Below are 22,926 nucleotides of genomic sequence, written 5' to 3' on the forward strand. Positions count from 1 at the left end.
ACGGCGTAGTGTGTTACCAATTGTTTTCTTGGTGACTATGGTCCCAGCTGCCTTGAGATCAAGATCCTCCTGTGTAGTTCTGGGCTGATTCCTCACCGTTCTCATGATCATTGCAACTCCACCAGGTGAGATCTTGCATGGAGCCCCAGGCCGAGGGAGATTGACAGTTCTTTTGTGTTTCTTCCATTTGCGAATAATCGCACCAACTGTTGTCACCTTCTCACCAAGCCGCTTGGCGATGGTCTTGTAGCCCATTCCAGCCTTGTCTAGGTCTACAATCTTGTCCCTGACATCCTTGGAGAGCTCTTTGTTCTTGGCCATGGTGGAGAGTTTGGAATCTGATTGATTGATTGCTTCTGTGGACAGGTGTCTTTTATACAGGTAACAAACTGAGATTAGGAGCACTCCCTTTAAGAGTGTGCTCCTAATCTCAGCTCGTTACCTGTATAAAAGACACCTGGGAGCCAGAAATCTTTCTGATTGAGAGGGAGTCAAATACTTATTTCCCTCATTAAAATGCAAATCAATTTAACATTTTTTACATGCTGGATTTTTTTGTTGTTATCCTGTCTCTCACTGTTCAAATAAACCTACCAATAAAATTATAGACTGATCATTTCTTTCAGTGGGCAAACGTACAAAATCAGCAGGGGATCAAATACTTTTTTCCCTCACTGTATGTAAACTTCTGACCCACTGGAATTGTGATAGTTAATTATAAGTGAAATAATCTGTCTGTAAACAATTTTTGGAAAAATTACTTGTCATGCACAAAGTAGATGTCCTAACCGACTTGCCAAAACTAAACTATAGTTTGTTAACAAGAAATGTGTGGAGTGGTTGAAAAACGACTTTTAATGACTCCAACCTAAGTGCATGTAAACTTCTGACTTCAACTGTAGATATTCCATTAAAAATCTGCCGTTTCCAGCTACAATAGCCATTTACAACATTAACAATGTCTTCTTTTGAAATCAAGGCCATTTTTAAGTGACCCCAAACTTTTGAACGGTAGTGTACCTGTATTCCAAATTCTACATTTCAGAAATGTGACTGATGCATACAATTATTTAGAAAGTAGCATAAATGTAAGAAGCCTGAAAGCATAGCATTTCTGCTTGTATGTAATCAACCTCCCAAGTTCCAACAGCCTGAATTAGACAGATTTGATTGTTTGCATGGAGTCTACGAGGCTCTCTTTAAGTATCAAGCATGTTGGAATGAAGTGCACAGGTACAGTCTGGTCAGACTGGTATCATCCCTATCAATCAATGGATATCCATGGCAGGAGAACTATAATGACATCATCATTGGTCCTCTGTAGCTCAGCTGGTAGAGCACGGCGCTTGTAACGCCAAGGTAGTGGGTTCGATCCCCGGGACCACCCATACACAAAAAAAATGTATGCACGCATGACTGTAAGTCGCTTTGGATAAAAGCGTCTGCTAAATGGCATATTATTATTATTTATCATGAAGACCAGACGGAAGCTATCAACATGACCAGTTAGTGGCGCTGTTGCTAAACGGAGAGGATACAGTAGTTCATACAGTAGATATTTGGTCTGATTGAAATACTTTTTCCACTGACTACCATGATGCAGTTTAAAAATGTACAATTGAGGAATAATCTATGACCGAATGTACTGACTCTCTAGAAAGTATCTACTGGTTTGTCCAGTCCTCATAAGATCGGCATAATATGATACAATATGATAATACAAACTTGGGTAGATGTATTTGTAATGCGGTTCATGATTAGCTACATTGTAATCTCATGATCACTACTATAGAAACGCCCAACAATAGAAATATAATTCAATTTCTATGCAGTCAACCAATGACTGCACTCAACACCCTAATGTCCCTTTAAATGCAAATAGCAGTTTGTTTTGGATTTATTATGACGTCAGTTCCTGAGGGAAATCTTGCCTCCCTCTTTTCTTGGGACTTGTGAAAATTATCCCGTTAGAGTATCGATCGAGTAGGAAATACAGTAGAAGACTTAACAACCATGGAAACGTATTAGTTTTCATTTTGTAAAAGTGAACCATGCAAGTGGATTGGTTGTTACTTTAGGCAAGTCTTTCGTGAGTAGCTATTCCTTTCGGATCTACAAGTGGCCATCCGCGACAACAGCAGCAAGTGTATGTCGCCGGATTTCTTTCATCTGTTGCTTCAGTAAAGCGTCGTTTCACAAGAGGTAACGTTAGATTGCTAAACCTGTTGCTCTTGTTCATGATGGGGCTAGTCAAATACAATTTGTCGAGTTATTCTTCAATAGTTCATGCTGTAATGAAACGTATGAAATTTAACTAAGATAGAAATTAATACAGTATTTATTCGGGCAAAACTTCTAGCTGACTACTAATTGGTTAGTTAACGTTACTAGTTAGCTAGCTAACCAGCAAGTTAACTAGCATAACCAACCATCTGGTACCGCAGAACTAGCTAACTAGTAGCATAGTCTGCTAACTAGCAGTGATAAGTCACACCATTTTGATTTGCATACTAATGTGGCTTCTGTCACAGTACAGTATTTAACAGATTGTTTTAACATCACAGCCCTCTGATTGAGGAACACAACAGATTGTATCACTAATCCTTCCTCTCACATGAGCAGGTAGTGTTCACTAGGCCACCACCATGCTGAGTTTCCTCCGCCGGACGCTGGGCCGGCGGTCCATCCGTAAGCATGCTGAGAAGGCCCGGCTGAGAGAGGCCCAGCGGGCCACCACACACATCCCTGCTGCAGGGGAGGCCAAGTCCGTCATCACCTGCCGTGTGTCACTGCTGGACGGCACTGACGTCAGTGTGGACCTACCGGTGAGACTTTACACTACAAACTTTACACATAACACAGTGGGAAAGATTCTGAATCTAACCTGCTGTTCGAGGTTCAACTGATGTCAAGGCATGCCTCATGAGAAAGTAACAGGTGGGTATTGGGTCATCAAAAGTTATTTCAAAAGAAGGAAGACAGAGTAGGAGCATTTTTGGCATGGCAGATGCTCTCGCTCTGTGTGTCTGTGTTGGTTGATTGCCGTGTATAAGGTTCTGCTGTATAGTACTTGCTGACCAGCTCCCTCAATTGCTCCGAGATCCTGATCATGTTGTGGGGGTGGTAGCTAGTTGCCCTCCTCTCGCTGTGCTGTTAATGATTTACTGAGAGAGTCACCGTCAGGTCTTGGCTCACTGAGGTGTGACTAGGCCACATGAGAGGTGCGTGCCAGTGTGTTTATGTATAGGACAGTGTGTTGTTGTGTTGAGTGCTGCTGATCACCTGTAATTCCATGATCCCTCTACAGCACACCTGGTCACATGACCCACCCACTGCCAGGAGCCAAGTGAGTGGAGATACTCTTCTCAAATGGGAAGACTTGCTCTTGTCCCACAATGTCCTCTGATTTCTCAGGGTTGGAATTTCTAAGGCATTCCAGCTGTCAAACCAGTTGAATACGTGATCGTCTGATCCCACTCTGGTATTCTCCCGAGTGGCGCAGTGGTCTAAGGCACTGCATCGCAGTGCTAGCTGTGCCACTAGAGATCCTGGTTCGATTCCAGGCTCTGTCGTAGCCGGCCGTGACCGGGAGGCGGCGCACAATTGGCCCAGCGTCGTCTAGGGTAGGGGAGGGAATGGCCGGCAGGGATGTAGCTCAGTTGGTAGAGCATGGCGTTTGCAATGCCAGGGTTGTGGGTTCGATTCCCACGGGGGTATGAAAAATAGTATGAAAAATAATGTATGCACTCACTAACTGTAAGTCGCTCTGGATAAGAGCGTCTGCTAAATGACTAAAATGTAAATGTATTCCCACTCTGGTATTCCACTGTAAATGCTATAGGTCTATTGTTACAGAGCTTCTCCAATAGTTGATTCTGTTTTTTTGCAATGCCTCTGATTGCAATGCTGGTGGAGAGCTATTACAACATGGGATAAGCCATCCATGTTTATGTCTGACGAGTTTGTGGAGTTCAGGACATGAGACTGTGTGCAGTTTTCTAATAGCTTTGTCATAGTCATGTGAAAATACATTTGAAAGGAACATTGAGAAAATGTTAGGCTACCTGTATGTCTGGATCTATAGCTCTGCTATGTATGAGTTCTAGGCTAATTGATATAGTCTGATGACCGTTTATTCACTTGGTGGCTTTGATTAAGTGTTACAAAGCAGAACTGCTGGGTTGCATAAAACTGTCATTGTTTAGGCTGCCAATGGGCTCCCCAGGCAATAACTCACTGACTGATTTTGATTATCAAGGCCTTATGTTTTCTTTGTTCTTCTGAGACAGCTTTGGGCCTAATGGTCTTCGGGCCTAATGGTCTGTCCCTTTTGTTTAGATATTTTGTGTGATCTCTGACATGCATGTTGCTACTGTTCAGCAGCCACACTCGGGACTAGCTGGAATAGTGGGATTGAACAGAGTGAATAAACATGTTGACAAATAGGGCTAGTACAAGATGCTGGGTTTGGATTGATGAAACATAACATCTTGGACTTATTTCAGTAATAGTACAGTAGTCTCCTTTTTACTGTAAAGATACTGTGGGGGCCTTAGCTGACTCGAGCTGTGGATAGTCATTACCTAACCAGGCTAGGCCTTTGGTGAGGCCTATTTATTTTGATTAATGATGAGTCGGGTTTAGTGCTAGTCAGTAAACTGTCCAGAATGACTCTTGAAGAAAGAGTGTGGCGTAGCATGTTTATTGCTCTTACCAAGATGGTTGAGTGCTTGGTAAGTCAGCGCAAAGGGTTTCCTAGGGTTACTCCTCTGAAGCAGCAGCTATCCCTTTTGACGCAGACAGCACTGTAAATAACCTAGGAATAACCGTCTCTCCTCTGACACCACCAGTTCCAGGACTCAGTCCAGTCTGAATAAGGGAGCCTCAAGCTTTTAAAACTATGGGTGGGAAGAAGGAGGAAGGCTGCCATATTTCTTCCTCAGTCCTCCCCTCAGTGGCACTCCTCTGACTTGCATGCGGGGAGCAGCCTTAGGAATGTAACTGTGCCTCCAAAGGCAGATAGTTGGTTGGGCAGGCTGGAAACCTCTGGTGAACAATGCGACAGCGAGGCCTGGGGTTCACTGGAGCGCACAATGGCTCCTTTGTGTCCATTCTCCTGGCCGCAGGGGCGCTTTGTGAGCTATGCCAACTCTATGGGGCCTGTGTGAGCGTCCGGCAGGCTTGGATTAACACTGGGGACTGAGGACTGTTCAATGGCAGCATCCTCTCCTCTCTACCCATCACGACCTCTCCCCCTGTATAACATACTGGACCAGAGCATGGCAGTGCAGGCCTGTGTCCTCACTGCTCATGTCAATGTTTGTTCCCCTGAAGGGTATTGTGTGTTTCACTGTGTGCTTTATCTATGTGCACACAGCAGTGTCACAACCAGTAATATGCTTGTTAGGTTTCAGCAATGCTGTTGCAGACTTTACTGGATGTGGTAACTTTTTATGCTTAACCTACATCTTTCCTGTTTTGAGTTTCCATTGTTGGTGGACTTGAAATCTGACGTTGCTTTTATTCATCTGAGAAACTCGAGGCAAAGCTCCCCATTTGAGCAGAATGGCAGTGAACTCTCCCAGCCACTGCAAGGGTCATTTTCACCCCTTCTATAAGCTTTGATCATTCAGTCACCTTGAACACAAATTAGCGCAGTCATTCAGCCCAGTGGAGTGACTGATCAACCACAGCTTTTGTTTTTGCCATGTCTCACTCTGCTCTCTGGTGATGTGAGGCAGGACAAAGGGAGTGGGAGCGTTTTGTTTTCGTAGGCTGGCCTGTGGATCACTCATTAGCTGAGACTTCTCTACACGGCTACAGGCTGTACTGTGTAGTCAGGCTACAGGCTGTACTGTGTAGTCAGGCTACAGGCTGTACTGTGTAGTCAGGCTACAGGCTGTACTGTGTAGTCAGGCTACAGGCTGTACTGTGTAGTCAGGCTACAGGCTGTACTGTGTAGTCAGGCTACAGGCTGTACTGTGTAGTCAGGCTACAGGCTGTACTGTGTAGTCAGGCTACAGGCTGTACTGTGTAGTCAGGCTACAGGCTGTACTGTGTAGTCAGGCTACAGGCTGTACTGTGTAGTCAGGCTACAGGCTGTACTGTGTAGTCAGGCTACAGGCTGTACTGTGTAGTCAGGCTACAGGCTGTACTGTGTAGTCAGGCTACAGGCTGTACTGTGTAGTCAGGCTACAGGCTGTACTGTGTAGTCAGGCTACAGGCTGTGTATCGTGTGTGTAGTCAGTCAGGCTGCTCGGCAGAGAGTAAAGACTGACTGGGGTCACGCTGACTCGCTGTGCTGCGGCCTACTAACAAGTTGCCATGGCGACCCCAGTGCTGCCATTCTTCCTGCTGTTTTGAAGTATGCAGAGTACTGAACTAGCTAGTACAGCAGCAGGCTACAGGAGTTGGGCAGCTAGCACCCCGTCTGAGCAGTGCAGACTAGAGACTGGTACGACCTGTCAGACTGACTGCAGGAAACACTGAATCATAGAGTTCAAACTGCTCACCAGAACAGAAGGGCAAGACTAGACTAATACATGTGGCAATGTGCCTGATTTTAAAGTAGGTGAAGCCAGCAAAATAATGTGTTCTACTTAGCTCTTGTCTCTTTTTTTGTTTGTTTTCTAATCAGTTATAGAGGCAATGAAATCAACACTGTGTCTGGGGAATGTAGTGTCAGGGAAAAATACACAAACACCTAAAACAGATCTATATTTTCCCTTTTCCACCAGTGGTGACTTAGTGAAACTTCACTACAATTGCTCATTCCACTTGTTTTGTTTTGACCATAATAAATAACATTGAGCAACAGTTTACAAATATTTGAAATATTAAACAATTATTAAGATGCTAAAGAGAACACAGTGAAAAGTGTAGACCTAGTCTGTTGAATGATTGATGCCATTGCTTCCAGACAATTGACTGTGTGTGTGATGTGACCTCTGACATCTCTCCTGTCCTGTCAGAAAAAAGCCAAGGGTGAGGAGCTGTTTGACCAGATCATGTACCATCTGGACATCATAGAGAAGGACTACTTCGGACTGCGCTTCATGGACTCTGCACAAGTACCGGTAAGACCAGAGTGGCAGACGGAGTGGCAGACGGTCCTAGAGACAGACATACTTTTATTACCACCCACCCAACCTTATTCTGATTAGGAATTAAGAAGGGGTTTGTTATGGTTAGATTTATTCACTCAACTTGAATTGCTCTTCTCTGGAATAGTGATTTGAATAACAGTGTGTGCAGTTTACGTACTATCTGGGTTTTCTAATGTAGGGCTGTTCTTATGGAAAGTTCAAGTACAGTTCTTTGCAGAAAGTAATTTTTAAGTTCACAGACCCAGCAGCCAGGGCAAGCTGATATGGTGTGAAGGGCATGGAAGGAGGGATAGGAGTGAGAGAGGTAGTAGGGAGGGAGAGCTGGAGAGAGGAATGTGGGGGAGAGAAGTGTGAAAGAGGGCTGTGGCAGAGACCTTCCGTTCCCTCATCAGCATGAGCATCACCCCCCCCACCCCTCTACTCACACACTCACTCCTAAACCCCCGCCCCTCCCTCCTACATTGTTCATGCCTCACAGACTCCCAACTCCCAGACAAGAGTTAGAAATCAGAAATTCACTTTCTAGTGACACAATCAAACTGTGTGTGATATCCTAAGTGAGGCTGCTGTCAAATTAATTCGTTGTTGGCCTTTCCAATGACGTGAATGCCCTTGAGCCTAGATAGTTGATTCTTTCCTGTCATTGAAATATGTTGTTATTTTCTCATCTCTTTTGCAGCATTGGCTTGACGTTACAAAAAGCATAAAAAAACAAGTCAAAAGTAAGTATATGTTCTTTACCTCGCAATCACTGGAGATACACAAGCTATATACCTTCTATTGCCTATTTTCTGTACCAATGTAGACCTAGAGCTGTAGAGATGTATAATGGATAAACTATTAACAGATGGGTGTGTTGATGGAACAGCCAGAAACAGATTGATTTCATTAGTGCCATTCTCATTTCAAACCTTTATTTTCTTCCGTTCCTCATCTATCTCTCTGTGCAGTCGGACCCCCATACTGCCTTCACATGAGGGTCAAATTCTACTCCTCAGAACCCAACAACCTGCATGAGGAGTTGACCAGGTCATCTTATTGTTGTCTTGTTATTACTATTCAATAATCATCTATTGTTTTTATAACATGATTTATGTTGATGAACATTGTATTTATTGTGGACATTTATCTGGACTTTTTATAAACAAATGACCCTTTTATTCCCGCAGGTATCTATTTGTATTACAACTAAAACAAGATATCCTCAGTGGCAAGTAAGTAACCCTCCTCATTCAGACTGTTTTGCTCTTCCTATATTAGATATACAGTATATTAGATTAGTGTAGACTTCATGTGCTTCAATATGTTTAACATCGCTGATGTCTATAGGCCAAGTACATCATTAGATACATTACATGTTAGTTATATATGTTCTGTTGCATCATGATACAGATGCTAAGAGGCTTACCTGCAGTAGTGGATTACACGTGATGTTTTAACGAAACTATTTACATTGATTAATAGATTGTGAATATTGGTATACATTTTCACTACATAGGGATTAGTGTTCATGTTGTCTGTCTGGCTATCCAATAACACAGGGTTGTTGTGTGTTAGCTCTGGAGAGAGAAACAGGCTGTTAGAAACAGGCTGCTATATCCTTGCCTAGTGTGTACTGTACCTTGTTGAAAGCAACAGCACTCAGACAGCAGCATTGTTTTCTAATGAACACTCTCCTCCTTGTCTCACAGGTTAGAATGTCCTTTCGACACAGCAGTGGAACTGGCGGCCTTCTCATTGCAAGGTAAGAACAACGATGGCCCAATGTCTTTGTGTGGTTGTCATAACTCTTCTTGAATGAGAACCACTGAGTTGCAGTTTTCTGAGGGGGTGGAATCTTTGCTGTCAGCAGGAAGAGACCATAGCGCCACAGTAGCCTTTCAGAGCATGTTAACATGGTGGAGTATTCATGGTAATAAAATATAGTTTGGGCTTATCGCTACCCTCTCTTCAAGAATGTGTGTGCTACTGCCGCACTGTCCAAAGGAGTTGGCACAAATGCTGGGGCTGCAGTCCTTGCTCAGTGTTCCATCTGTAAATGGGCCCTCCAGGGTTGTTCTTAATGGAAGTGAGCCCCCCCTCTCCCTCCCTCTCTTCCAGCTCCTCTGTGGGGTAAATGCAAGCTCATTAGAGCCCAGCTCTTTGCAAAGGCCCCCTAATCCAGCCCTCTCCCTCGTCCCGCTCTCTCACTCCCTCTCTCTCGGTCTCTCTACCTCCCCTCTGAGTTCGCATGAAAATCATCCACAGCTCCAACACAGACCCTTTGACATACAGCAAAACCACTTTTTTTTTCTCCAAACTCACTCTTTTTAGCCAGAACTCCGAATGGCCCTTCCCAAACAAAACTCACGGTTTGTCTTATGAATTTTAGGTAGAATAGATATCAGGATTTCAGACTGTATTCTGTTCTGCTAAATGGCGTAGCAAGTCAAATAATGGACACTCAAGCAGTTGGTCAAAGCCTCAGGTTTCAATGTAACACCAACTGAATGTCCGGTCGGTAGCTAGACTCCACTCTTTTTGGCAGCTAGGCTGGATGTCTGTCCATATTTCCCACACTGAATTTGATTTGTTGACCAATGACCAGGAGGAGGTAAGGCATTCCCTTCTCTGCCCTGTTAGAAACATCCATCCCTGTCATGGCCCCGCCCCCCTGAACCTTAGCCCCACGCTGAGCTCTGTGATGCATCACTACTCTGCCTTGGTCTGCAGCAGCACAGAGCTGGAGCACATCACTGATAACAAAGAGCCTCTCCTCACCTCCATTACCCAGATAACATACTGCTGCCCTATTTATCCCCCTGCCTGCAGAGTCAGACACGGTTATCTCCATGATGCTATGTAAGGAAAGAGTGAGGCGTCATTGGAGGTCTGTTGCTCCACTTAAATGTGATTTGGATGTCTTTTAATGTTGAAGGGGGCAACTTTAAAGGAATTATTCAAAATTACAAATGTCATTAATAGCTAACAGGTCATATATAAATCCTAAATCAGTGACCAAAATGATGGGGATAGAAGAATATATACAGCTTCTCATTAGCATTACTCTCATTGCAAAACAAGCCCAGACCCCAGATAGCATGCCTTAATCAACCTTCTAGAGTGATTCAGAGAACTCATGTCTACGGTTGTGTTCCAGCTGAGCTGGGAGACTAACCCTGCGGAGCATGCTCTGGACCTAGTGTCTGAGTTAGGGTTAAAGTACTCCGTATGTAACCTGTGTTCCAGCTGAGCTGGGAGACTAACCCTGCCGAGCATGCTCTGGACCTAGTGTCTGAGTTAGGGTTAAAGTACTCAGTATGTAACCTGTGTTCCAGCTGAGCTGGGAGACTAACCCTGCGGAGCATGCTCTGGACCTAGTGTCTGAGTTAGGGTTAAAGTACTCAGTATGTAACCTGTGTTCCAGCTGAGCTGGGAGACTAACCCTGCCGAGCATGCTCTGGACCTAGTGTCTGAGTTAGGGTTAAAGTACTCAGTATGTAACCTGTGTTCCAGCTGAGCTGGGAGACTAACCCTGCGGAGCATGCTCTGGACCTAGTGTCTGAGTTAGGGTTAAAGTACTCAGTATGTAACCTGTGTTCCAGCTGAGCTGGGAGACTAACCCCTGCCGAGCATGCTCTGGACCTAGTGTCTGAGTTAGGGTTAAAGTACTCAGTATGTAACCTGTGTTCCAGCTGAGCTGGGAGACTAACCCTGCGGAGCATGCTCTGGACCTAGTGTCTGAGTTAGGGTTAAAGTACTCAGTATGTAACCTGTGTTCCAGCTGAGCTGGGAGACTAACCCTGCCGAGCATGCTCTGGACCTAGTGTCTGAGTTAGGGTTAAAGTACTCAGTATGTAACCTGTGTTCCAGCTGAGCTGGGAGACTGTGACCCTGCCGAGCATGCTCTGGACCTAGTGTCTGAGTTCCGCTTCATGCCAGAGCAGACTGAGGCCATGGAGCTGGCCATCTTCAACACCTGGAAGGAGTGCAGGTAAGACATTGATATCACAGCAAATGTCTCAGTAACAATTTATGATGTCACCATTAATAGGCTATTTATAAGGCATGTGTTAATGGTAAGGTATTGAAAAGTGTTACCGATGTCTAGAGGTTGTATAGTCCATATTATACAGCAGAGATGTTCACAAGTCTTTGAGGTAAAATCCAAGTCAAGTCTTTTATAATAATAATAATAATAATAATATGCCATTTAGCAGACGCTTTTATCCAAAGCGACTTACAGTCATGTGTGCATACATTTTTACGTATGGGTGGTCCCGGGGATCGAACCCACTACCCTGGCGTTACAAGCGCCATGCTCTACCAATTGAGCTACAGAGGACCTTTTGGCAATGGCTTTCTGCCTGATGTGGGTTAGGTCTATAAACCTTGTAAATTATTTGAAGAGACTCCCTTGTTCATTAGTCCATACTTGTATGAAAGTAAGCACATCAGGCACTATTTAAATCAAAATATATTTCCTTTTAAAATGTAGACAGTTTACATTAATAAAAGTAATTGTACCGAATATGAAAAAAAGAAAACATAACATTTAAAAGTGCATGGTAGTTTGTGGCAGACATGGTCTATATTTCACTTCATTCTGTCACACAAACAGAAAATCTGTAGGTGAGGGATGTATGAATGTAAACCAAAATGACAGACAACTGTTGAATAACTGCACTACTAAAGTGTCCTATTTTTCAAACGATCCCTAAAATATACTTACTGACCTGGACACTTAACAGAAATACAATTTCCTGTAACAAGTTGCAAATTACGTCCTGTGCCCTAAGACAAAGAACATTTCTGTTGCAGACAGGTTACATTTCAGATCAAGTTAGTGAGCCTGACATGATGAGGCCTCCATGACTAAACACTCTCTCCACTGGGGCACTGGTGGCAGGCACAGCCAACACGGTCATTGCTACCTGCTTGAGCCTTAAAGTCTTTTGCATGGATTCTCCCAAAATCCAAACAATCAACTTCATTTTCATCAGAAGATACTTGAATGTAGCGAATAATCTCTGCTCTGACAGATGACTTTATGTCTCCTTTCTTCTTGCTGATCTTGTTGCGGTAGCCAGAGAACAGTCTGGAGGTTTTGGCAGGTGGTTGTTCTTCTTCTCCACTACTGCTCTCCGTAACGGTGACTTTCTGTGCCTCAGCCAAAACAAGGTCTGAAATAAATTCATAAAATGATGTATATGATCAAGAATATAACAATTTTCGTGGTCAAAAGTTTTGAGAATGACACAAGTATTGGTCTTCACAAAGTTTGCTGCTTCAGTGTTTTTAGATATTTTTGTCAGATGTTACTACGGTATACTGAAGTATAATTACAAGCATTCCATAAGTGTCAAAGGCTTTTATTGACAATTACATTACATTTATGCAAAGAGTCAATATTTGCAGTGTTGACCCTTCTTTTTCAAGACCTCTGCAATCCGCCCTGGCATGCTGTCAATTAACTTCTGGGCCACATCCTGACTGATGGCAGCCCATTCTTGCATAATCAATGCTTGGAGTTTGTCAGAATTTGTGGGTTTTTGTTTGTCCACCCGCCTCTTGAGGATCGACCACAAGTTCTCAATGGAATTAAGGTCTGGGGAGTGTCCTGGCCATGGACCCAAAATGTCGATGTTTTGTTCCCCGAGCCACTTAGTTATCACTTTTGCCTTATGGCAAGGTGCTCCATCATGCTGGAAAAGGCATTGTTCGTCACCAAACTGTTCTTGGATGGTTGGGAGAAGTTGCTCTCGGAGTATGTATTGGTACCATTCTTTATTCATGGCTGTGTTCTTAGGCAAAATTGTGAGTGAGCCCACTCCCTTGGCTGAGAAGCAACCCCACACATGAATGGTCTCAGGATGCTTTACTGTTGGCATGAGACCGGACTGATGGTAGCGCTCACCTTGTCTTCTCCGGACAAGCTTTTTTCTGGATGCCACAAACAATCGGAAAGGGGATTCATCAGAGAAAATGACTTTATCCCAGTCCTCCACAGTCCAATCCCTGTACCTTTTGCAGAATATCAGTTTGTCCCTGATGTTTTTCCTGGAGAGAAGTGGCTTCCTCGCTGCCCTTCTTGACACCAGGCCATCCTCCAAAAGTATTCGCCTCACTGTGCGTGCAGATGCACTCACACCTGCCTGCTGCCATTCCTGAGCAAGCTCTGCACTGGTGGTGCCCCGAATCCGCTGCTGAATCAACTTTAGGAGACGGTCCTGGCGCTTGCTGGACTTTCTTGGGCGCCCTGAAGCCTTCTTCACAACAATTGAACCTCTCTCCTTGAAGTTCTTGATGATCTGATAAATGGTTGATTTAGGTGCAATCTTACTAGCAGCAATATCCTTGCCTGTGAAACCCTTTTTGTTCAAAGCAATGATGACCGCACGTGTTTCCTTGCAGGTAACCATGGTTAACAGAGGAAGAACAATGATTTCAAGCACCACCCTCCTTTTAAAGCTTCCAGTCTGTTATTGTAACTCAATCAGCATGACAGTGATCTCCAGCCTTGTCCTCGTCAACACTCTCACCTATGTTAACAAGAGAGTCATTGACATGATGTCAGCTGGTCCTTTTGTGGCAGGGCTGAAATGCAGTGGTAATGTTTTTTGGGGATTAAGTTCATTTTCATGGCAAAGAGGGACTTTGCAAATCATTGCAATTCATCTGATCACTCTTCATAACATTCTGGAGTATATGCAAATTGCCATCATAAAAACTGAGGCAGCAGACTTTGTGAAAATGAATGTGTCATTCTCAACTTTTGACCATGACTGTACATTATACATGGGAAACAAAAGCATTATTATTTGAATGCAAGTGACATAGAAAACGTTGCAATGCATTGTACCTACCAATCAGACTCTCCTTCAATTCAGCTTTATCTTCATGTGGTATGAGAACATCATGATCAAGCCAGAACAGGCAGAAAGATGGGTCCAGCAGTGCAGCCATTATGTATACATTGTCACCAAATGGAAGTTTTGTTGCTTGTTCATCCGAGTGCTCCATTCTGACATGCACAAACACCCCATGGAATCGGCGTTTGAGTGACTGCTGCAGTGCTTTTACTAGACTGACTAGGTGACGACTTGTGCTCAGTATACTTTGTAGATGATAGTTGAGTGACAGTACACAAGGAAGGGCAGCACTGAGAGTCACCACTTTCTCCCCCTGAGTAAGGTCGGTGGCCTGGACAAAAGGGTCCAAAATGTCCACTAGCTCCAATAGCTGGCTCCATTCCCTTGGTGATAAGCAGAGCTCCTTGTGTCCTTGGGCCTCAAGTAGAGTACTGAGGCTTTGTTGATTCAGATTGGTGACTGCTTTAACAAGCCGGAGGATGGAATTCCATCTGGTAGACACAGCAGCAGGGATACTACGATTGGCTCCGAACTCAGCTTCAAATGCTTCTTTCAGACCACAGGTAGTATGTAGTAAGCTGCAAAGTTTAGTGACCTTAGCCATCACTCTGTTTATGATTTCTGTTTCCTTTAGTCCATCTCTAATCACCAGTTGTAATGAATGGGCAAAGCAGTGTAAGTGCTGTTGCCTGCAGTTGGTTTGGATAGCTTCAACATCAGCATTGTACTCTTCACCAAATTCTTCCTGTAGGCTGGGGTTATCCACGTCATCATGATCATTGCTTGCTTTGGGGAAACAAACTGTGAAAGCCTTTTTTAATATTTGCAGCATTATCACATATGATATAATCTCATTTATGTTTTAAGCCAAAATTATCACTGATTCTTTCCCCAGTGTGTGACCCTGTGAATCTATCACAGCTCAACAGACTCCAGTCTGGGCGTTTTCTTCTCTTCCATGGCCATGTAATGGGCCGTTACTCCCATGAAGCCCCACATGGTCCTGTCAGTCCATATACAGTGGGGAAAAAATGTATTTAGTCAGCCACCAATTGTGCAAGTTCTCCCACTTAAAAAGATGAGAGAGGCCTGTAATTTATCATAGGTACACGTCAACTATGACAGACAAAATGAGAATTTTTTTTCCAGAAAATCACATTGTATGATTTTTAGTGAATTTATTTGCAAATTATGGTGGAAAATAAGTATTTGGTCAATAACATAAGTTTCTCAATACTTTGTTATATACCCTTTGTTGGCAATGACACAGGTCAAACGTTTTCTGTAAGTCTTCACAAGGTTTTCACACACTGTTGCTGGTATTTTGGCCCATTCCTCCATGCAGATCGCCTCTAGAGCAGTGATGTTTTGGGGCTGTCGCTGGGCAACACGGACTTTCAACTCCCTCCAAAGATTTTCTATGGGGTTGAGATCTGGAGACTGGCTAGGCCACTCCAGGACCTTGAAATGCTTCTTACGAAGCCACTCCTTCGTTGCCCGGGCGGTGTGTTTGGGATCATTGTCATGCTGAAAGACCCAGCCACGTTTCATCTTCAATGCCCTTGCTGATGGAAGGAGGTTTTCACTCAAAATCTCACGATACATGGCCCCATTCATTCTTTCCTTTACATGGATCAGTCGTCCTGGTCCCTTTGCAGAAAAACAGCCCCAAAGCATGATGTTTCCACCCCCATGCTTCACAGTAGGTATGGTGTTCTTTGGATGCAACTCAGCATTCTTTGTCCTCCAAACACGACGAGTTGAGTTTTTACCAAAAAGTTCTATTTTGGTTTCATATGACATTCTCCCAATCCTCTTCGGGATCATCCAAATGCACTCTAGCAAACTTCAGACGGGCCTGGACATGTACTGGCTTAAGCAGGGGGACACGTCTGGCACTGCAGGATTTGAGTCCCTGGCGGCGTAGTGTGTTACTGATGGTAGGCTTTGTTACTTTGGTCGCAGCTCTCTGCAGGTCATTCACTAGGTCCCCCCGTGTGGTTCTGGGATTTTTGCTCACCGTTCTTGTGATCATTTTGACCCCACGGGGTGAGATCTTGCGTGGAGCCCCAGATCGAGGGAGATTATCAGTGGTCTTGTATGTCTTCCATTTCCTAATAATTGCTCCCACAGTTGATTTCTTCAAACCAAGCTGCTTACCTATTGCAGATTCAGTCTTCCAAGCCTGGTACAGGTCTACAATTTTGTTTCTGGTGTCCTTTGACAGCTCTTTGGTCTTGGCCATAGTGGAGTTTGGAGTGTGACTGTTTGAGGTTGTGGACAGGTGTCTTTTATACTGATAACAAGTTCAAACAGGTGCCATTAATACAGGTAACGAGTGGAGGACAGAGGAGCCTCTTAAAGAAGAAGTTACAGGTCTGTGAGAGCCAGAAATCTTGCTTGTTTGTAGGTGACCAAATACTTATTTTCCACCATAATTTGCAAATAAATTCATTAAAAATCCTACAGTGATTTTCTGGATTTTTTTTCTTCTCAATTTGTCTGTCATAGTTGACGTGTACCTATGATGAAAATTACAGGCCTCTCTCATCTTTTTAAGTGGGAGAACATGCACAATTGGTGGCTGACTAAATACTTTTTTCCCCCACTGTATCTACAGTGACAGACACTGATTCTATCTTCTCTAGCACACTTTTGATTGTAGCCTCTTTGTTCAGTCATGCAGGCACCTGGTCAACGTGGGCCTACTTACTGGTCTATATTTGTCATCTACCACTGACATGAAATGCCTAAAGTGAGGGTTGTCCACTAAGGACATAGGCAGGTAGCAGGAAATGATCAGGTCTTGCAGTATAGCCTCTGTTATGGCCTTCAGCCTGGGATGGCCCTGGCTGTACACATGGACACCTGTGGTGGTCAAGAATGAGTCAATGCTGCTTTGTCCTTCTGTCCCTGCGCTGGCCACCTTTCAGTGAACCTACAGATGAACAACATGATGGATAGTTGTTGCTGACTTGAGATGGAAGTACAAGGACACAAACAAATATATATGGTCTATTGGATTTTTCAGCAGAAATGTCCAAGAAGTTGCATGCTTTGAACACTTGTTTTATACTAAATTACTTCCTAGGACCAGGCTACAACAGAAAGTATATTAAATCTCAGAGTGATTTGCATATCGCCGAGATGTAACTAAATCATCTCTGCTAACAAGTAGGCCTAGCTATCTGACAACTCGCTTCTTAACCTTTCAAGAAATATTCTACAGTAATACATTTCCAGTTAGCTAAAAGATGACACATAAGAAAGCTAGCTATATCAAGCTGGCATCTGCTAAACAGGCTATTATTAGTCTAACCACATTGTAACGTTGTTAGCTAGCTAACCTAACTGACCGGTGAGTTTTCAAATGTCGGATGAAGTTAGATGTAGTTGCGCCAGCATCTTTAATGTTAAGGCCACAAGTTTTGCAAACAGCATTTCGTTTTTTGCCACTGGCATTATACTGCAGGTTCTTGTAACCAAATGTAAAAACGAAAGCCTCACCACCTGATGACATTGTTGCTGATTATTGTTTAGCTGAAGTACTACAGTGACGTACAAATGACGCAGATGTTCTAGAACGCTTTTCAGCCCTCTGTATTAAACTACTTTCTCTGTGTTATAATGCCACCTGTTCCATGTTTTCTGACAGAATGAACAACAGAAACGTATCCCAGTACTGACTTGCATTGTTCACGAGTCTCTCATCTAGAGTCCAAGTCAAGTCTCAGTTTCTGTTAGGTTCCAGCCTTATTCTAAAATTGATTTTTTAAAAAAAATTGTACTAATCAATCTACACACAGTACCCCATAATGACAAAGCAAAAACAGGTTTTTAGAATCTTTTGCTAATTTATAAAAAAAAAACGGAAATATCACATTTACATAATTATTCAGACCCTTTACTCAGTACTTTGTTGAAGCACCTTTGGCAGCGATTACAGCCTTGAGTCTTCTTGTGTATGATGCTACAAGCTTGGCACACCTGTATTTGGGGAGCTTCTCCCATTCTTCTCTGCAGATCCTCTCAAGCTCTGTCAGGTTGGATGGGGAGTGTCGCTGCACAGCTATTTTCAGGTCTCTCCAGAGATGTTCGATCGGGTTCAAGTCTGGGCTCTGGCTGGGCCACTCAAGGACATTCAGAGACTTGTCAAAAAGCCACTCCTGCGTTGTTTTGGCTGTGTGCTTAGGGTTGTTGTCCTGTTGGAAGGTGAACCTTCGCCCCAGTCTGAGATCCTGAGCACTCTGGAGCAGGTTTTCATCAAGGAGCTCTCTGTACTTTGCTCCGTTCATCTTTCCCTCGATCCTGACTAGTCTCCCAGTCCCTGCCGCTGAAAAACATCCCCACAGCATGACGCTGCCTCCACTGTGCTTCACCGTAGGGATGGTGCCAGGTTACTTCCAGACGTGACACTTGGCATTCAGGCCAAAGAGTTCAGTCATGTTTCTCATGGTCTGAGAGTCCTTTAGGTGCCTTTTGGCAAACTCCAAGCGGGCTGTCATGTGCCTTTTACTGAGGAGTGGCTTCCGTCTGGCCACTCTACCATAAAGGCCTGATTGGTGGAGTGCTGCAGAGATGGTTGTCCTTCTGGAAAGTTCATCTCTACAGAGGAAGCTCTGTCAGAGTGACCGTCGGGTTCTTGGTCACCTCCCTGAGCAAGGTCCTTCTCCCCCGATTGCTCAGTTTGGCCGGGCGGCCAGCTCTAGGAAGAGTCTTGGTGGTTCCAAATTTCTTCCATTTAAGAATGATGGAGGCCACTGTGTTCTTGGGGACCTTCAACGCTGCAGAAATGTTTTGGTACCCTTCCCCAGATCTGTGCCTCGACACAATCCTGTCTCGGCGCTCTACGGACAATTCCTTCGCCGTCATAGCTTGGTTTTTGCTCTGACATGCACTGTCAACTGTGGGACCTTATATAGACAATCATGTCCAATCAATTGACTCCAATCAAGTTGTAGAAACATCTCAAGGATGATCAATGGAAACAGGATGCACCTGAGCTCAATTTCGAGTCTCACAGCAAAGGGTCTGAATACTTATGTAAATAAGGTATTTCAGTTTTTTGTTTTTAATACATTTGCAAACATTTCTAAAAATCTGTTTTCGCTTTGTCATTATGGGGTAGTATGTGTAGATTGCTGAGGAAATGGTTTTATTTAATCCATTTTAGAATAAGGCTGTAACGTAACAAAATGTGGAAAAAGTCAAGGGGTCTGAATACTTTCCGAAGGCACTGGTTACAGCCAGGAGTTTGTCCTGTATTTGGCTGCCTATAGGGTTAGGCTACTTAAGCTACTCACTTAATGACCTTTCCTTGGGGAGCATAGGTCATCCACCGGCTATAGGGCACCTATATTATTTGATCACCCTTGATGTACTGTGGCTGGGGTATTCTCAGATAGGGTTAGGTGCAGTTATTAGTTTTTATTGATTTTAAAGCATGTGTCAGTGTGGGCCGGTCTTGACCGGTGGTTACCCTGAGGTTACCTTGATGTAACAGATGCTAAATCTTGACAGTGCTTGCTCTTTAACCTGGAACACATGCATGAGCTACCTGTGATGTATGACTTCGTCATGGTTGAGATTTTAATGTCACCTATATGATTTATAATCAACAGTCGTGGTTAATCTCAAGAGTCAACATTCTTTGTATGTGACCTTATCTCACACACACCTCATCCCCTGTTTAACCCAGTATTCTGCCTCTTCTCCTTCTGCTCTGTCCCAGGGGCCAGATGCCATCGCAGGCAGAGATTAACTACCTGAACAAGGCCAAGTGGCTGGAGATGTACGGGGTGGACATGCACATGGTGAAGGTGAGGACAACAGAATGGGAGTCTCTCCAGCTCTCTCTCGCACTCTCTGTCTCTTTTCTGTCTCTCTCTCTCTATGCCTCTTGCTCTCGTGTTATACAGGGCTGTACTGGTATGAAAACAAAACGCTAGTGGAGATTAAGGATGGTGAGTAACATAAACGGTGACACTGCGCTGAATGGGTGTCTACTGTCCCTCCAGGCTCGAGATGGTAATGACTACCAGCTAGGACTGACCCCCACCGGAGTGCTGGTGTTTGAGGGAGAGACCAAGATAGGCCTGTTCTTCTGGTAAGACCATTGGCCATACTTGATCTCTACCTGTGTCTCTACTAGTTCAAGAACTAGTGGGTGTTGATCACTATCTCTTGTTTAACTGTCCCTATAATTGTGTTTTTCCATGTGTGTGTCTCAGGCCCAAGATCACCCGTCTAGACTTTAAGAAGAGCACACTGACCCTGGTGGTGGTTGAGGATGACGGAGAAGAGGCTCAGGAGACAGAAGAGGTAATGAACCAACCCTCCTCTGCCACAAACACACACAGTGGGGGTAGCCATGGTCCCTACTCTTACCTCCGACTCTTTACTACTGGGCCCTCTTCCCATACACTTATCCACCCACTCAGACTCAGTCTCTCTGCTCTGAGGGCCCTAGTGTAGCTGGGGATTGTTTGTTCCGCCTGGGTCTGAATCTGACCTATCCATCCATATCCTGTTCTGTTTATCATGCTGCATCACTCTTTCTCTTCCATCATGCTGTTCTGTTGTGCTACCTTAGTGAATTATAGTGGCTGGTGTTGAAATGCGGTCCATTTTCTCCCACTGCTTTTCAATACAACCCAACGCCCCTGTACTTTTCTGTACAAGCTCCCGTCATTGCGGAGATATCCCTGCAGTTTTCCAGTCTCATCATGAATGGTCCTAAGGTCACTTGTTACTTAGTCATAGATATAATTTTCAGTAAATAGACTCTGTCATTCAGTTTTCAGTCAACGGATAGTTGATTACTCATGCTCTTTATATTGTGGTAGCGCTATTTGAAATGTGTAGCCTATACTCTCTGACCCTGTTTCTGTTCTGTTCTGACCAGATCATGTCAGTAAAGGCAGTTACTTTGTTCCAGTCCAATAAAACGGCTTTGTATTGAAATGAAAATGAAAACCCCTTATTATAGTACACCACCGGAGGCTAGAGCAGAGCTGTACAAAGCTGCTTTTATAACAATGTGCTGTGGTGGGGTGGGCCAGTCCTACATGGAATGTACTTAGTTTCACCTGTAGCAGGGATACAGTCAAGGAGGTAGGTGGGCATGCAAGGAGGTAGGTGGGCATGCAAGGAGGTAGGTGGGCATGCAAGGAGGTAGGTGGGCATGCAAGGAGGTAGGTGGGCATGCAAGGAGGTAGGCGGGCATGCGGGGAGACAGGCGGGCATGCGGGGAGACAGGCGGGCGGGCAGGCAGGGAGACAGGCGGGCGGGCATGCAGGGAGACAGGCGGGCGGGCATGCAGGGAGACAGGCGGGCGGGCAGGCAGGGAGGCAGGCGGGCGGGCAGGCAGGGAGACAGGCGGGCGGGCATGCAGGGAGACAGGCGGGCGGGCATGCAGGGAGACAGGCGGGCGGGCAGGCAGGGAGACAGGCGGGCGGGCATGCAGGGAGACAGGCGGGCGGGCATGCAGGGAGACAGGCGGGCGGGCATGCAGGGAGACAGGCGGGCGGGCATGCAGGGAGGCAGACGGGCAGGGAGGGAGGCAGGCGGGCGGGCATGCAGGGAGACAGGCGGGCGGGCATGCAGGGAGACAGGCGGGCGGGCAGGCAGGGAGGTAGGCGGGCATGCAAGGAGGTAGGTGGGCATGCAAGGAGGTAGGTGGGCATGCAAGGAGGTAGGTGGGCATGCAAGGAGGTAGGCGGGCATGCGGGGAGACAGGCGGGCATGCGGGGAGACAGGCGGGCGGGCAGGCAGGGAGACAGGCGGGCGGGCATGCAGGGAGACAGGCGGGCGGGCATGCAGGGAGACAGGCGGGCGGGCAGGCAGGGAGACAGGCGGGCGGGCAGGCAGGGAGACAGGCGGGCGGGCATGCAGGGAGACAGGCGGGCGGGCATGCAGGGAGACAGGCGGGCGGGCAGGCAGGGAGACAGGCGGGCGGGCATGCAGATAGACAGGCGGGCGGGCATGCAGGGAGACAGGCGGGCGGGCATGCAGGGAGACAGGCGGGCGGGCATGCAGGGAGGCAGACTGGCAGGGAGGGAGGCAGGCGGGCGGGCATGCAGGGAGACAGGCGGGCGGGCATGCAGGGAGACAGGCGGGCGGGCAGGCAGGGAGGTAGGCGGGCAGGCAGGGAGGGAGGGAGGGAGGGAGGGAGGCAGACTGGCAGGCAGGGAGGGAGGGAGGGAGGCAGACTGGCAGGCAGGGAGGGAGGCAGACTGGCAGGCAGGGAGGGAGGGAGGGAGGGAGGGAGGGAGGCAGACTGGCAGGCAGGGAGGGAGGCAGACTGGCAGGCAGGGAGGGAGGGAGGCAGACTGGCAGGCAGGGAGGGAGGCAGACTGGCAGGCAGGGAGGAGGCAGGGAGGGAGGGAGGGAGGGAGGGAGGGAGGGAGGGAGGGAGGGAGGCTGGCAGGCAGGGAGGGAGGGAGGGAGGGAGGCAGACTGGCAGGCAGGGAGGGAGGCAGACTGGCAGGCAGGGAGGGAGGGAGGCAGACAGACTGGCAGGATGCAGACTGGCAGGGAGGGAGGCAGGCAGGCAGGGAGGGAGGCAGACAGACATATGGGTAAGGAGGGAGACAGAGGGAGGTAGGCAGGCAATAGCTGAAGCAGCCCATGTAGTGTAGACTTTTGCAATCAGCTGGCTGTCTGCCTCTACCCAGGAATCAGGATGTGCTCATTAGCAGCTAAGGAGAGCTGTGTGAGGAGGGCATTTAGAAAAGAAACATTGTCTGCAGGACTGCTAATGTGTGCTCTGAACTAGGACGTTTGCGTAGCTGTGAGGGTATGTGTGTGCGTGTATGGGGATTAGTATAGCCTAGGTCAGTTCTGAAGCAGAGGAATATCCTTGAATTTCCACACACCTCTAGGACGATATGTTTTGTCTATCTCCGAGGCTGCCTGGCTGGGCTGGCTCATCTCCAGGGATAGTTAATTAAAGCGTAAGCTCTTTCCCT

At 46.0% G+C, this 22,926-nt stretch overlaps 1 protein-coding gene across 3 annotated transcripts in view; it reads left to right on the forward strand.

Moving 5' to 3' along the window:
• The first annotated feature begins 1,931 nt into the window (after positions 1 to 1,931).
• Positions 1,932 to 22,926, forward strand: part of LOC121536691 (band 4.1-like protein 5) — a 61,521-nt gene continuing 40,526 nt past the window's right edge. For all 3 annotated transcript variants that reach the window (XM_041844131.2, XM_041844133.2, XM_041844132.1), the window contains exons 1-11: positions 1,932 to 2,202; positions 2,623 to 2,825; positions 6,972 to 7,076; positions 7,786 to 7,828; positions 8,057 to 8,135; positions 8,276 to 8,320; positions 8,798 to 8,850; positions 10,959 to 11,079; positions 19,689 to 19,776; positions 19,975 to 20,063; positions 20,188 to 20,278. In XM_041844131.2, the coding sequence (XP_041700065.1) occupies positions 2,646 to 2,825; positions 6,972 to 7,076; positions 7,786 to 7,828; positions 8,057 to 8,135; positions 8,276 to 8,320; positions 8,798 to 8,850; positions 10,959 to 11,079; positions 19,689 to 19,776; positions 19,975 to 20,063; positions 20,188 to 20,278 (894 nt within the window). In that variant the 5' untranslated portion in view covers positions 1,932 to 2,202; positions 2,623 to 2,645. The remainder of the gene's footprint in view (positions 2,203 to 2,622; positions 2,826 to 6,971; positions 7,077 to 7,785; positions 7,829 to 8,056; positions 8,136 to 8,275; positions 8,321 to 8,797; positions 8,851 to 10,958; positions 11,080 to 19,688; positions 19,777 to 19,974; positions 20,064 to 20,187; positions 20,279 to 22,926) is intronic.

The sequence above is a fragment of the Coregonus clupeaformis genome, chromosome 23 (assembly GCF_020615455.1).
Source record: "Coregonus clupeaformis isolate EN_2021a chromosome 23, ASM2061545v1, whole genome shotgun sequence".
Lineage (NCBI taxonomy): Eukaryota > Metazoa > Chordata > Actinopteri > Salmoniformes > Salmonidae > Coregonus > Coregonus clupeaformis.